We start from the raw sequence: 15,619 nt of genomic DNA on the forward strand, positions 1-15,619 counted from the left end.
CAAGATAAGAAGAGGAGAGCTGGAGATCTGATTGTGATGAGTAGTGATGATGAGTTCAGCCATATGAAGAGTGGAGGTGAAGTGGGTGATGGAGGGTCGCAGCAAATACACTTAAATAATAACAACTGGCAGCAGGAGAGAGGAGAGCAGATTTTAAGGCGTCATAAAGACGACTTGATTGACTGGTTGTAATCATGGCGAGATCTGATCGGCACTCAGCTGATTACAAGGAGAGGGGGAAGAGGGAGAGAATTATGAATGGATGGAGTCTGATTGAATTTAGGCGAAGCTTCATTATGCAGGTTTACAGACAATGATGGCTGTGATGCAACAATTCATATACACGGTTGCCCTTACAGTTGGAATGAAATATTTTTTTCACCCTTTTTTCATGAAATTATTATAGATAAAGTGCATATCTTCTCAAAACTTTATTGAACAATTTCTTCCAAAGATATCACTGTGGAAATTAAACCACAATTAACATTTATTATAAGAATAAAGGGGGGAATGTGGCTGAAAACAAAATTATTCAAAGTTCATGGGCATCCGTGTATAAAAGAAATACAGTATCACTGTTCCCTTTTCTAATCTGATGCCTCTATGAGCACGGTGGCAGCATTTGTCAGTTATTACCAAACCGTACCAAATTATTTAGTCAGGTAACAATGGCGACCAAGGTTAAAGTGGCTGACATCTGCTGCTGGTAGGAAACAGGGAGCAAACTGTGATCTGTTGTTTTTAAGTCTGACCTTTTGATGAGCTGCCCAACCACCCTGACCTCCTCTCTCACTCCACTTTATGCAGCGGTTTATGTGATATCTTCCTCCAGAACATTTTTATGTAAAGACACTTTATTTTTAATTTCCAGTAAGCTGTACAAACAGTTTTGTTCATCACTCATATGTCATATTTTTACTCATTAGATTTATTTTTCTTTTCACCCTGTTTGTTTTTATTGTATTCCCAAGTATTCCATGAATCTCAACAAGACAGAATTTTTTTTTTAAACTTGTCTCTCTGAAAGTGTTACTCTAGAAGGTATACTATCCCATCATCATCACTGTTTTCATGAAACACTTATATTTAATGTTGTGTGTGTGTGTGTGTGTGTGTGTGTGTGTGTGTGTGTGTGTGTGTGTGTGTGTGTGTGTGTGTGTGTGTGTGTGTGTGTGTGTGTGTGTGTGTGTGTGTGTGTGTGTGTGTGTGTGTGTGTGTGTGTGTGTGTGTGTGTGTGTGTGTGTGTGTAAGCAGTTGTGCCTGCAAATATTTTTAGAACAACATATGTTTGGGTGAGTAAACACTGTAGGTTTTCAGTCTCAACAGTCTGACATATTGAGGGTAGCATTCCCACTCTTTAAATAAGAAAACACTCAACAGAGCTCACTCTGAGACACAGGTTTACTGAGCTCACTACCTGCAGTATTTTTACACTCCACTCACCATCGCATCACGATGATGATCAAGAGGTGAATCAGAAAGCCAGTCGCTGTCGTATAGCTCTTCTGCTTTAGCAGCCAATGAACTATAGGGTCATAATCCCTACAGCTGCTATAGAGCGCTTGGTCGTATCAACGCAAACAGATGCCATATGGAGGAATTTTGACACTACTGATGCTGTCATTGGTGCTCCTATGCCACCACTCTGTGTAGCCATTGCATTAGGACCATGGCAAATTTAGAACATAGAGAAATTGTCGCTGAATTCACCAAAAATGGAAGTAGAGCAGGGATTTGTGGTTTTCTTGCTTCCATGTTTTGATGTAAACATAGTGTTGACTTATTAATAGTAGATGCTCCTCGTTTGTGAGGTTGATGACAAAATGCAGTCACACTGTCTTGTGCAGAAGATGGACACAACTTGAGCACCTCCTGCGACTCTGTGGCAGTTACAGGAGAGTTATCACAACCACTGCAGCATTTCACTACCTCTCTCTCACTCGCCCTTCACTTTTCCCCCTCTTTCTTGAGTCCCGCCTCATCACCTCTCTTTCTCTCCCGCGTTCTCTCATCCCCCCCCCCCCCTTCCCCCTCCTCCCCCTCCCACCCTCCTGCTGTATCCTCTCTCTCCCCTCTCTCTACGCCTCTTCTTCCCCTCCTCCCCACATGTCTGTCTGTTCGAAACTAGAGCAACGTCTTAATCGAGGCTCAGAGACGTGACGGGAATGTCTAAGCAACCCCGGTTCTGCAGTACACACACACACGCACACACACACAGAGAGAGAGAGGGAGAGAGAGAGAGAGAGAGAGAGAGAGAGAGAGAGAGAGAGAGAGAGAGAGAGAGAGAGAGAGAGAGAGAGAGAGAGAGAGAGAGAGAGGGAGAAACAGACACATTCTGCTTGGCAGCCAATTAACAACCTGCGATCCAGCGCCAAAGGAATAACTGCATGTTGATGAGCTGGAGGCTCTACGTGTGTGTGTCTATGTGTGCCTGTGTGTTTGTGATGAGCCGGTGGCCGTCAGAACCACTTACACAGATAGAAGGATATCTCTTTTATGTGTTCTGGGGAAAGAGGGGGATTATGCCGCATTAAAAACCATCACCATGAGGGACAAACTAAGACAGGAACAAGGAAGTTTGTGGCTGAGATTCTCTTTGAGTCTTCATGTGTGTTTGTGTGTGTGAGAGAGAAAGAGGCTGTTTCGACAGCTTCTGAAAGTGTGTGTGTGTGTGTGTGTGTGTGTGTGTGTGTGCCTACAAGCAGCATTAGGAGAACAATGCAGATGATTTACATGGAGCTGAGCCTTGCTTCTCCTCCTTATCCTCCTCCTCATCCTTCCTCTGGTTTCGGTAGCTTCCGTTCTCCTCCTCCTCCTCCTCACTTCTATCATGCCTTCACTTTGGGGAGTTCATCCAAAGGTGAACGCCTGAAATTATCTCTCTCTTTCTCCCCCCCAAAAAAACTCATACATTCTCTTTATGTGTCAAAAATACTGACACTAGCCTTGACACGACATCCCCGAGCAGCAAAGCGCTGTGTTTGCCCGTCCAGGTTTCATCATCCTGCCTTGATATTTTTTTCTATCTTTTTTTTTTTTTTTTTTTTGAGTGCTGGTATATGTTGAAAAGAAGTCTGTGGGTTTAAATCCAGCTTTCTGTGTTGTTCGTCTTGCCCTACTTCTCTGCACAGTCCCCTGAATCAGTCTTCTCTGTGCACCGTCTAGATAAGTGAAAGAGATATCTGGCAGATGAGCGGGTTCAATTATTATTAACAAGTGAATGAGATCATATTTTCAGTGACAGCACGTTATTAGTACACGGTACTGCAATCCCAGCTAAGATTGAGCCGTCAAGTTCAACTAAATTCAGCTTTTGTCACAAAAAATGTGATATCATGAAAGAGTAGTTTATTAATAGATTGATTAATTGAAAAATTAGCGGTTACCCCATTCATTAGAAGCTTTGTGTAACTCAGAATGACAATGAATAGTGAGGCTTCTTCGTGCATTAGTGTCTAAGTTTTATGAACTAGGATGACAACTAGTGGCAAAGTGCTGAGATAGCTGGAAAGTTACAAGTGACTGCAGGAGAAGTGAGGCTGCTAAGAGTGAAGGAAATGGAAGGTAATCGTGCCATCTGCTGGACAGATCTGCACATTACAGGACAGGATCAGACAAAACGAAGGGCTTTGTGTTTGTATAATTCAAACATTTATGAACACTTTCGCCCTGAAATATTAATGTGTGTTACTTAAAATTCTACATAAATCCAAATTTGTAATTATTTTATTATTATTATTGGGGTGTAATTACAGGAACTTTTCAGTTACTGTACACAACAAACAAATAAATACAGAAAAATGCATAGAAATGCATCGAAGAGTACTGACAGCAGGTATCTTTGGAAGAGTCATAAGCAGATTAACTTTGAAAAATGATTGTTATTACGGTATATGATGGACAATTTCCCAAAGACACTTTAGAGAGGAACAGCTTGATACTTGTGGTCAAGTTTCATAATTAATTTCATATCAAAACAGATAAAAATTATTATAGACAGTAACAGAGTTTACATGAGAGTCTGACAGAGGAAACTTCCTGAACACACGAGAACGACTGAGTGACGTCATCCGTCCTGAGTATCAGCTCCACCCAGTGGAGAGCTGTGGTAACAACAGGAAAGTTCCTGAAGACTCTGGAGCTCCTCCAGTTAGAGGATAAAAGCTGGGACAGTCCCACTGCTGAGACACTAACAACACAAGCAACACAGAGGACAAGAGACACTTTAACAGTGTTTGATCTGACAACAAGAGGACTCAACAACAGACACACACTGAAGATGCTGTGCTCTCATGGATTCCAGTCTGCCCTCAGTCCAGTCAGCTTCTACTGGCCTGTACGCTGCAGTCTGTGGCCAGAGGTCAGACCTCTGCTCCAGCAGCAGCATCTACTGCAGAGAAACCTACAGGAGCTGATGGACAAACTTCAACACAACATCCTGGAGGAGAGCAGTGTGGCCGTGCAGCCAGTCTCCTACCAGCTGGACAAAGAGGGAGAGCACTTGAAGCTGAGCCTGGACACTGGAGGCTTTTCCCCAGAGGAGCTGTCTGTCAGGCAGGTGGGCAGGAAGCTGAGAGTCAGCGGGAAGACAGAGAAGAAGCAGGAGGACGGGAAAGGCTCCTACTCTTACAGACTCCAGGAGTTCAGACAGGAGTTTGATCTGCCTGAAGGCCTGAACCCTGAAGCCGTCACCTGCTGCCTGGCTCCAGACGGGAAGCTCCACATCCAGGCAGCCACAGCTCCATGTGCTGAGGAGGCTGAGAGAGAGCTGACTATCAAGAGGAGCCAGGAGGAGGACACACAGCAGACACAAGACAGCAGCTCAGAGACACACAACAGCTCACAGGACAAAGATCAACACGTGGACTGATCACAGTGTTGTTGTGTCAAGGAGAAATATTTTAAATGGATGAATGATGATCATATGTTTGTATGTTTGTATCTGAACATGATTAAATAAATGTTTTAGAAACTAAAGGTGATTTCTTCAGGTCTTTTACGCATGTTTTTTTTTTTCTTCATTGTTTTTCCTTTAAAGCAGAAGTGAGTGATCCGGTCGTTTTCGCTAATGCTGCGTTCCAGGCAGGCTTTTGAAATCGTAAATTACAACTTCAAGTCACAACTTACGACTTTGTAGCGTTCCAGGCAACCCACTCGTGTTTTTCCGACCTGTTTTACCGGTGAAAGTCACTATAACGGCCACTCGTAACTTCCGACCGGTGAACTCGTACCAGATCGAACTGGTACCACTTCACGGTCGGAAAAATACGAGTTTCCTTGAACGCACCATAACAGTCCTCGTCGCTACGTCACCACATTCACGGCGTTCCTTGGCTGCACACACAGCCCTGCATGCCGTTCTCTCTCCTCATTGGATAAAAACTGTAGGATACGATAAATGTTTTCTCTTCGGCTCAGAGCAGAGCAGAGGGACTGAGAGACCCGTGTTTCAGTCCAAACACTCTATGTAAGTGATTGCTGTCGGAAGATATAACTATTTAAGACTTATATTAACACAAATATATCACTCACTTCTGCTTTAATTTTCTTTTGACACAGACATGTGCAGGTAAATTCTGCAAATAAGAAAAAAGAGCTGATGGGAAGGAAAACTTCCCACCTTTTTTTGTTGTTGGAATAATATTCAGTATGAAAGAAATTGCTTTTTTTTATGAGTTAAATGATGGGGTGTGTATGTCCACTCTGATTGTCTTTTTTTAATGTGTTTTGCACATATTCCTCATGAGCAAGTGTGAGATAAATAATATAAGATGACGGTTATTTATCTTTTTTTCTTAGAAAAAATGCAACATTATATCTACTGAATACAGTTGGTCAAATCAACTGTGAAAGTAACAAGGTAACTGAGTCATTTCACTATCAGTTCATGTATTGGAGAATTATCAAACTAGTTGTTTTTGACTTTTAAAACACAAACCTCATCTGAGAGAAAATGGTCTGAGCCATGTAAACTGATTTACACAGCATTACATTCAAGAGCAGTGACTTGACCACTACAAAGTCTATGATGAACACACTGTGGTGTAACTTCAAAACACGACCCAGGAGCTCATAAACTAAAACAGGAACTGAGTGTCATCTGTGACATCAAATGTGACATTATCCCAAGTGTCCAGTCACAAAAACCTTCATGATGATTCACTATCAAATCCACGTCAAACTTAGAATTAAATGTCACACTTACTGCGGTCTAACATTAAAACGTGTCCTCTACACTTTCAAGTTCTATACGTTGCTGTTTGTTTAGCCAGACAAGAGCTGTTTGTGATACAACATGTATACAACATTATGTAAAACATATTAAAGGTATGTATTCATTATTCTTAAAAAATATTAAAAATTCATTTATCTTTTAAGATTCTCTCAAAAGGGAACAGCTATAGCTGATTTAAATTGAACAATATGTGCAATAGAGACTGGTATTTGTATAAAAGTTTTCAAATATAAAGAATGGAAATTAAACAATGAATGTTGAAGTTTTAATATATTTACTGATTATCCTTCAAAAATCAATTAATTATTTAAATATTTTTTTTTGAAATAATCTTGTTTTAGATTATGTATGCTTGTCTCATATTTTATTACAGTAAGTCTTTAAAGCAGAAGTGAGTGATCCGGTCGTTTTCGCTAATGCTGCGTTCCAGGCAGGCTTTTGAAATCATAAATTACAGCTTCAAGTCACAACTTACGACTTTGTAGCGTTCCAGGCAACCCACTCGTGTTTTTCCGACCTGTTTTACCGGTGAAAGTCACTATAACGGCCACTCGTAACTTCCGACCCGTGAAATCGTACCAGTACGTCTTTTTGTACAGTCTATGTACCAGATCGAACTGGTACGACTTCACAGGTCGGAAAAAAACGAGTTTCCTTGAACGCACCATAACAGTCCTCGTCGCTACGTCACCACATTCACGGCGTCCCTTGGCTGCACACACAGCCCTGCATGCCGTTCTCTCTCCTCATTGGATAAAAACTGTAGGATACGATAAATGTTTTCTCCTCGGCTCAGAGCAGAGCAGAGTGACTGACAGACCCGTGATTCAGACCAAACACTCTATGTAAGTGATTGCTGTCGGAAGATATAACTATTTAAGACTTATATTAACACAAATATATCACTTACTTCTGCTTTAAGTTAATATTTTATAAGATTTTTATCAGATCCCTTCCCATCAGCTTTTTCTTCTTATTTGCAGGATTTACCTGATCATGTCTGTGTCAAAAGAAAATTAAAGGATAAAACAATGAAGAAAAAAAATGTGTAAAAGACCCAAAGAAATCACCTTTAGTTTCTAAAACATTTATTTAATCATGGTCAAATACAAACATACAAACATATGATCATCAGTCATCCATATAAAATATTTCTCATTGACACATCAACACTGTGATCAGTCCGTGTGTTGATCTTTGTCCTGTGAGCTGTTGTGTGTCTCTGAGCTGCTGTCTTGTGTCTGCTGTGTGTCCTCCTCCTGGCTCCTCTTGATAGTCAGCTCTCTCTCAGCCTCCTCAGCACATGGAGCTGTGGCTGCCTGGATGTGGAGCTTCCCGTCTGGAGCCAGGCAGCAGGTGACGGCTTCAGGGTTCAGGCCTTCAGGCAGATCAAACTCCTGTCTGAACTCCTGGAGTCTGTAAGAGTAGGAGCCTTTCCCGTCCTCCTGCTTCTTCTCTGTCTTCCCGCTGACTCTCAGCTTCCTGCCCACCTGCCTGACAGACAGCTCCTCTGGGGAAAAGCCTCCAGTGTCCAGGCTCAGCTTCAAGTGCTCTCCCTCTTTGTCCAGCTGGTAGGAGACTGGCTGCACGGCCACACTGCTCTCCTCCAGGATGTTGTGTTGAAGTTTGTCCATCAGCTCCTGTAGGTTTCTCTGCAGTAGATGCTGCTGCTGGAGCAGAGGTCTGACCTCTGGCCACAGACTGCAGCGTACAGGCCAGTAGAAGCTGACTGGACAGTATGTTACGTGCACAACCAGGAAGGACAAGACATTAGACCTCTGTTATGGTACAGTTAAGGGAGCCTATAAATCACTTCGGCTGCCTCCACTAGGCTCTGCTGACCACAACTGTGTGCTTCTTCTCCCGGCATATAAAACTGTACTAAAAAGTGAAAAAATTCAGACTAAAGAGGTCAGAATTTGGTCGGAGGAATCGACTTCTTGTCTCCAAGGGTGCTTTGATTGCACTGATTGGGATATGTTTAAAGACTCTTGTACAGACATTGATGAACTCACTGATGTGGTTTGTTCTTATGTGACTTTCTGTGAGAATATGATCATTCCCACAAAAACTATCAAGGTGTACCCTAATAACAAGCCATGGATGTCCAAGGAAGTCAGGGCTCACCTACAGCAGAAGAAGCTCTCCTTCAACTCCGGGGGACCTGCTGAACAACAAGTAGCTAAAAGAGAGCTGAGAACTGAAATCCTACGGGCTAAACAGAGATACAAAGCCAAAGTAGAGAGCAAACTAGCAGAGAATAACCTTTCTGCGGCCTGGTCTGGTATTAAGACAATGGCAGGCATAAAACAAACAAAGAGCACTCACATTACTATTGATGGTTTTGGGTCAAATTGTGACTTGGCCAGTGCTCTGAATAAATTCTATCTAAGATTTGACCAGTTCGACTTCAGTGAGGAAGGGAGGAGTCTGAGAGATAGTCTTAAAAATGATCAACACTTTGCACTAGAACAGCGAGAAGTGGAAAAGTGTCTCCTCTCTCTAAAAACCAATAAAAGCCCTGGACCCGATAAAATCAGTGGTATTTTACTGAAGTCATGTGCAAAACAATTGAGTCCTATTGTTCATCACATTTTCAATGTGTCATTGAGTCAGCAAAAGGTGCCCAGGTTATGGAAACAAGCAGAGATTATCCCTGTCCCTAAAGTCAGCAGACCTAAAACTCTGAATGATTTTAGACCGATCGCCCTCACCTCTCTTTTAATGAAAGTATTCGAAAAACTTGTCAAATCAGAACTGCTAGGGAGAACAGCATATGCACTTGACCCTATGCAGTTTGCTTACAGGGCCCATAGAGGTGTTGATGACGCCATACTTACCCTGCTGAATCTTTTATTTAAACATCTGGAGGGAAACAAAACCCATGTTAAACTGACTTTTATTGATTTTTCGTCAGCTTTTAACACCATCCAACCTCACATTTTAGCCACAAGGCTTATCGAGCACTTTCAGCTGAGCCAGAATTTGGTGGGTTGGATTTTAGATTTCTTAACAGATAGAACACAAAGAGTCAAAGTGAATGGTATCTTATCTGAGTCACTATGTTCCTCTACTGGCTCACCTCAGGGATGTGTTCTCTCCCCTTTACTTTTTATTCTCTACACAAACATGTGCAGGAGTGTCTATGAAAACAGGCACATTTTAAAATTTGCAGACGACACAGTCATTGTGAGTTTGTTGCATAACAATGAATCCAGCCATGGCCCAGTCTTGCAGGATTTTATTAGTTGGTGTGATCTTTCTTTTTTGGTGCTCAACACATCCAAGACAAAGGACATGACTATTGATTTTAGGGCACAGACTCCAAATTGTGATCCCACAGTCATTAAGGGCCAATCTGTGGAATGTGTGGAAAGCTATAAATATCTGGGGACTGTAATCGATTCTAAACTGTCTTTCAACAAGAATTGTGAAGCAGTGTGTAAGAGGGGACACCAGCGTCTGTTTTATCTTCGGAAATTGTCCAGGTTTTACATTGACAAAACTTTGCTCAGGCTATTTTATCGAGCTTTTATCGAGTCTGTGTTATCTTTTGCCCTGGTGTCCTGGTTTGGTAATCTGTCATTGCAGGACAAAAATTCCCTGAACCAGATTATCAAATGGGCTGGTAGGATAATTGGTGAGCCTCAACCTACCATGGCAGCCCTCTATGACACACAGCTGCAGCGTAAAGCCAGCGCTATTCGTAATGACTGCTCACATCCCTTGCATGGCGAGTTCCAGCTCCTTCGCTCTGGCTGTCGTTTTGTGGCCCCTAAGGGCAGGACAAAACGGTACAGAAGTAGCTTCATACCCACAGCAATTGTAATGCTGAATAGTAAAGCCACAAGGTGATCTTGTTCATATTGAACTTAGTTGACCCTAGGGACATGTAGAAGCACTTTTCTATGTAGAAGCACTTTTCTATTTCTACTCCTATGACTTTGACCATGTATTTTGATTATGTTGTCTTTTATATTTGTGATTTGTGTGTGTGCGGCTGTTTTTTGTACTGGGACTGCTGAGTGCCTGTCTGCACAACAAATTTACCAGCTGGTATTAATAAAGAAACCTTGACCTTGACCTTGACCTTGGACTGAGGGCAGACTGGAATCCATGAGAGCACAGCATCTTCAGTGTGTGTCTGTTGTTGAGTCCTCTTGTTGTCAGATCAAACACTGTTAAAGTGTCTCTTGTCCTCTGTGTTGCTTGTGTTGTTAGTGTCTCAGCAGTGGGACTGTCCCAGCTTTTATCCTCTAACTGGAGGAGCTCCAGAGTCTTCAGGAACTTTCCTGTTGTTACCACAGCTCTCCACTGGGTGGAGCTGATACTCAGCACTGATGATGTCACTGGATTGCTCTCCTGTCTTCAGGAACCCTCCCTGTTGATGTCACTCAAGCCCATATTATTATTTTTAAAGTGTCAACTCAACCACAATACAGTAATCAGTGCCTCGTGTATTATAAAGCAATGCTTGATATATTCGTGAGAAAAATTGTAGTACAAACAATCCATGTCTAATTGTAGCATCTACTATTAGTAGCAGTAGTAGTAGTGGCAGAAATGGTTGTATTAAAACTGTTTAGAGCAGCTTTGCCATGTAATTTGTAGGTAATTTGATTATTACTACATTAAAATTGAGTTTACCTTTCCTCCATCTGTCCACTCCACCTCATTAGGGTTCAGCAGCTCAGTAATCTTCTTCCTGTTGTCCTCGGATAGACTTCACTTCTTTTACAACTGCATTACTTCAAAGCCACTGTCTGCCTATTAGTACCAAAATCAATGGTGGAGACCAGACAAGACGAGACTTTAATACAATAAAGAGAAGAGAAGAGAAGAGAAGAGAAGAGAAGAGAAGAGAAGAGAAGAGAAGAGAAGAGAAGAGAATTCTTCCATAATTTACAATTACTTAAGCCTATACTGTTTTTGCTTCCTTTATGTTAAATAAATCTCAAAAGGTTAGGTATACCAAATATAAGCGGTTTATGCTCCTATAACCACAGTTTATATAGAATAGTTTATTCTGTTCCTCAGAACAAGTCATTACAATATGTTTTATATTGCCTAGCTCAAAAACCTCATCATCACATTTGTTTAAAAACCCACATGCAAATTGGCTGTTCAGTGTCTACTGGTGGGCCTCTAGTACACTACAGTAAACACTCACACGGACAAGTGTAGACTTCCTCTTTGTATCATACAATGCTCCATCTACTTACACTACTGGCCACACAAACCCTCCTAACACCAGACTTAATAAATGCACTTAATAAATATTCACTTACATCTGATCACTCAGCTGTGCCTATATTGCTGGTAATTTATGCATATTTGCATAAGGCTTTACCTTCACGTCTGCCTCTCTAAATTGGAGGTTGACAACGCATTCTGTTTTGTTGTCAAAACCAAAGTCTAATTTGACTATAACTCCATAAGTAAATACTTACATTCAATAAAAGTATGTATTTAGCGACAAACATTTATTCATCCATGTTTATTTACATTTTAATAGCAATCCTTGAGGGCAGGAACAAATAACATTCATGTTCATCCACAACAATACCTCACCCCAATTTGAAGACAAAATCATTCACTGCATAACATGTTTACACAACAGTGAAAACCAATTAGTCACATCTGAAGGGCCTCACTTCTATAATCAGAATGTGCGCTGGGAAAAAACTGAATTCACTTCATTTTGGTGTCGACTACAGACCTGTAAATCTTCATATATAACTCAGGATGCGTTGACGACGTTGAGCTGACAGAATCTGTCAACAGAGAGACAGACATAAACACCTCCAAACCAAGTCAGTGGTACCTCCCTGTACAGTAGGTGTGTCCCTTTTTTGCCATGACAACACATGCACACAGCAGGACTCGTGAGGTGCAAACAACAGCAACCACGCTTTCTAAAAATGACACCTTCCCTGGCTGAGAGATGACCACAGTCAAAGCCAGGCACTGCTATGTATTATTACCAAACTTACTTTCATTGTGAAAATGATCAATTTCACCAGGATCTGTTATATTTTAAATGTTAGACAAGAAGACGTGGGACATTTTGTATTTGACTGTTATCTGGAACTTTTGATTTCAAACATATCTCCAAAATCTTTTAAAGCATTCTCTTCAAACTTTCTGATGAATATGTATATGTTACTATATTTTCTTTATAAGGTTTTTGTTTTTTAATTGGTTCAATTAATATCAGTTTTGACTAAAAACAAACTGTGCAAACCCCTTCAAATAAAATTACCCATTGAGGTAGATCAGTCTTCCCCTCAGAGTTACATAACTCTTTGGAGGAAAGCTACATTACACAAAACTCATAGGGGACTACCTGTTTGACAAAAAGATGCATTCACTTTGTGTATGTCTTTCTTCTTCTTTTTTTTTCAATGGTGTTTGGTGGCAGCATTCATTCTGTCCTCAATGAATCCCTATTTGGCAGTCAAATGAGTCTCAGCAACGATGGGGGAAATTCTGGAGCTGATTCCATAGTGCCAGCATCTCCTTAGGACTCCGCCTGTGAACCAGCAGAACAGATTTATAAGCACAGGGATTGTTCCTGGTTGCCTCCGGGAGATCAAAGGTTAAAAAACCCGGGTGATGTCTTGGAGCAAGCCCTAGTCTGTGCAGGCACATTCCTAGATACACATCGTCTATTGGGAAAAGGCGCACCCTCTGAGACACCTCTCTCAGTCTTAACGCAAGTGAGCCGGAATACACCACCCCTCCTCCACCTGCGTACGGTGGGTAACCACCTTTGTAGAAACGTTCAGGTATGTAGTATTTAGTGGACGGTTCACGGTTTGGCATTGCGTTATTGATTACATCCCCGATAAATAAATTCATGTCAGTTTCATTTGTCCGCTCTCTCAACTCATTGTGCTCCTCCAGCTCCCTTTGCAGGTAATCCAATAGGACATTTGTTCGAACAAAGACATCATCATCGCCTTTGAACACGAAGATGGCAGTGGGGCAGTACTCCTCGAGCCAGTGCCAGAACAGCAAGTCCTTTAGAGTCAGGTTAAAGAAACTATCTCTAAAATCCCACTGTAAGATATCCCTGTATTTCTGGTTCTCAAGATCAAGGAGGTTATTGAGGTCTGGATGAGGACCTGTACTCGAGTCCTGCCTTCCAAGTAAAAACACTGTGCGCACTGGTGCTTCCTTAGAATAAAACCCCTTCACCAGACCACTGTGTCCCCACGTCTCACGGATGGCCTGCCTGTTTTCAAAGTTCCCCACTTGAGATTTAACAGCTATGAGAAGCATGGGAGTGCCCAAAACAAAGGATCTGTTGTTGTCCCTACACATACCAGGCTGATTGATCAGGAGTGGATACTCTCTGCAGTGCATTGACCTGATAAATGATATCAGTTGTTCAGGCAGGCCGTTTGAATCTTGCGTACGAGGGAGTGAACACTTGTTTGACATGCAGTTGGAGAGGCATTCATCCTCGATCTCTAAATTAAGCTCAGTTCCCGACTTCCTCGTCACCCCCGTCGTGTTCCCTCGCAGTATTGGATTGTGCTGACGATCCCAAGCATGCTGCAACCGGTTCCACAGCGCGCTGTCCACCAGACGGAGGTTCCAGAAAGGGCCAAGTGGGTGAGAGGGTGAAGCAGAAGAGTTAGGAGAGATCCCAGGGGCAACGTAGTGGACGGTTATTTTAGGAGGAGTGTAGGAGATGGTGACGAATATGGACACCATGATATAAATCAGAAGGTGGCCGGTCATCATGCAAGGCAGCAGGCACATGCACAGCAGTCTCCTGTTGCATTTGCAACACCTGCCCATTGCCTGCAGTGTACAAGTCAGACACACACCTGTACAAAGAGAAAAAATAACAGATGTGAAGATTTTTTTTAAACGCATACTGGAGAAAACATATTCCTCCTTGAATTCAGACCACTGCAGTGGCATGAGTCTACCTAATTCTTTATGGCAAACACTGCACTCCACTCCCTGTGGAGTTTCTGTCTCCTTGGTGATGGTCCTGTGGGGGTTATTATCTGTTCTTGTCTACATGCTCACAGCATCATCCTGCATCTACCTGCCGCTAGGCACACAGCCCCTGTAGACACACTGTGGAACATGTAATATGCATATTAACTCCCTCTTTCCCTCACCCTTAAAAGTTGGGTAAATACTGCTACATTTGTGGTTAGGACTTCACCTATTTTTTCTTTCTTTCTTTTTTGGGGAGAAGTGTTTTCAATAACTTAAAACCACTGTGTAAAAATGGACAATCACAGCTGGATAATGCTAATATATCTGAAGTGTCTGTTTTCCCTCATAGGCCATCCAGCATAAAGTTGTAACATTATATGCTATTGTGGACTCTACTGGCAGTCATTCTTACACAAGTCAGCTGTTTAGACCTTTTCAGACAATGAATAAAGGCCAAAGTATAAGATTTACTTACAAGTGAGTGAACTCCTCTCGTTGTTTAAGCCGGCTGAGATAAAACACACACTGGCTTGTGGTGTCCACTCTTTGTTTTTGTTCTTTCATCCGGCTTGGTTACAGGCTGGTCATACTGTAGCATAGCAGGTCAAAAAGCTACTCAGTTATGTCCATTAAACGATGAGCGAGGAAGTGAAGCATCGTTTAGATCCACAGCGGACGTTCTCGAAGTATCATCCGCAGCTGAGCAACAGGTCTCAGGTGAGGCACTGTGCGCACAGCACAGGGCATGCGCTCCTGCCTCCTTGACAATATGATGGACGACGAGGAAAACAGTCACGGGATCGACCCACGCAGCTACTTCTGCTGCTGCCACAGATTGGCAGTCTGCACTGACAGACACTTTGTTTGCATGCAGGTGCTGCAGGTGGACATCTGTGTATTTGCATGATGCGGTCAAATGACTTATGAAAGAATGATGCAAACGCAAACTTATGGCCATCCGTTTTAGCAGTTCAGTGTCATTAGAAACATGAGAACAGCATGTAGGATCGGCCTACTTAAGCAGCCTACTTCATTTGATTTATGATGGGCGATGACAACTTTCCCATTTATTTGGCATTTGGCGTCAGTATCCTTTAAATTTAGCCAATTATTGAATAAATTATGAATGAAAACATCTTTAAAACACAGGTTTTAAAATGTGTTTTAATAGTCAGCCTTTAGTTTAGTTATCCTTGACAACCCTATAGCCTACCGCTAATATCTTCAATTTTAATATTCAAAATGTGCATAGTTTGAGAAACCGCACAGAGATGGGGGTATTAAACTATAGCCTACAGCACAATACACTATAGCTACAAGTAGGAAACGTTGTAACAAAATGAGTGATGCTCCCTTTTCATTTCCCGTCTATTATAAGGCTGCATGTGTCTTTATTCTATTCTACTCTGTTCTATCAGTTCT

General features: G+C 42.0%; 3 protein-coding genes across 3 annotated transcripts; 1 reads left to right on the forward strand and 2 right to left on the reverse strand.

The window, feature by feature from the left end:
• Positions 1 to 4,279: 4,279 nt before the first annotated feature.
• On the forward strand, positions 4,280 to 4,870 carry LOC310995112 (heat shock protein 30-like; the record flags this gene model as incomplete). The annotated part of the gene is made up of 1 exon (XM_083984041.1): positions 4,280 to 4,870. The coding sequence occupies one exon, from the start codon at positions 4,280 to 4,282 to the stop codon at positions 4,868 to 4,870; it is 591 nt and encodes a 196-aa protein (XP_083840167.1).
• A 2,543-nt stretch (positions 4,871 to 7,413) lies between these two features.
• LOC310995113 (heat shock protein 30-like) lies at positions 7,414 to 10,366 on the reverse strand (the record flags this gene model as incomplete). Its single annotated transcript, XM_083984042.1, has 2 exons — positions 7,414 to 7,960; positions 10,320 to 10,366. 2 exons carry the CDS (start codon positions 10,364 to 10,366, stop codon positions 7,414 to 7,416), a joined length of 594 nt encoding a protein of 197 aa, XP_083840168.1.
• Positions 10,367 to 12,703: 2,337 nt separating this feature from the next.
• LOC310994382 (N-acetyllactosaminide beta-1,3-N-acetylglucosaminyltransferase 2) lies at positions 12,704 to 14,044 on the reverse strand (the record flags this gene model as incomplete). The annotated part of the gene is made up of 1 exon (XM_083983047.1): positions 12,704 to 14,044. The coding sequence occupies one exon, from the start codon at positions 14,042 to 14,044 to the stop codon at positions 12,704 to 12,706; it is 1,341 nt and encodes a 446-aa protein (XP_083839173.1).
• Positions 14,045 to 15,619: the final 1,575 nt, after the last annotated feature.

This window comes from Trachurus trachurus (assembly GCF_905171665.1).
Source record: "Trachurus trachurus genome assembly, chromosome: 12".
Classification (NCBI taxonomy): Eukaryota; Metazoa; Chordata; class Actinopteri; order Carangiformes; family Carangidae; genus Trachurus; species Trachurus trachurus.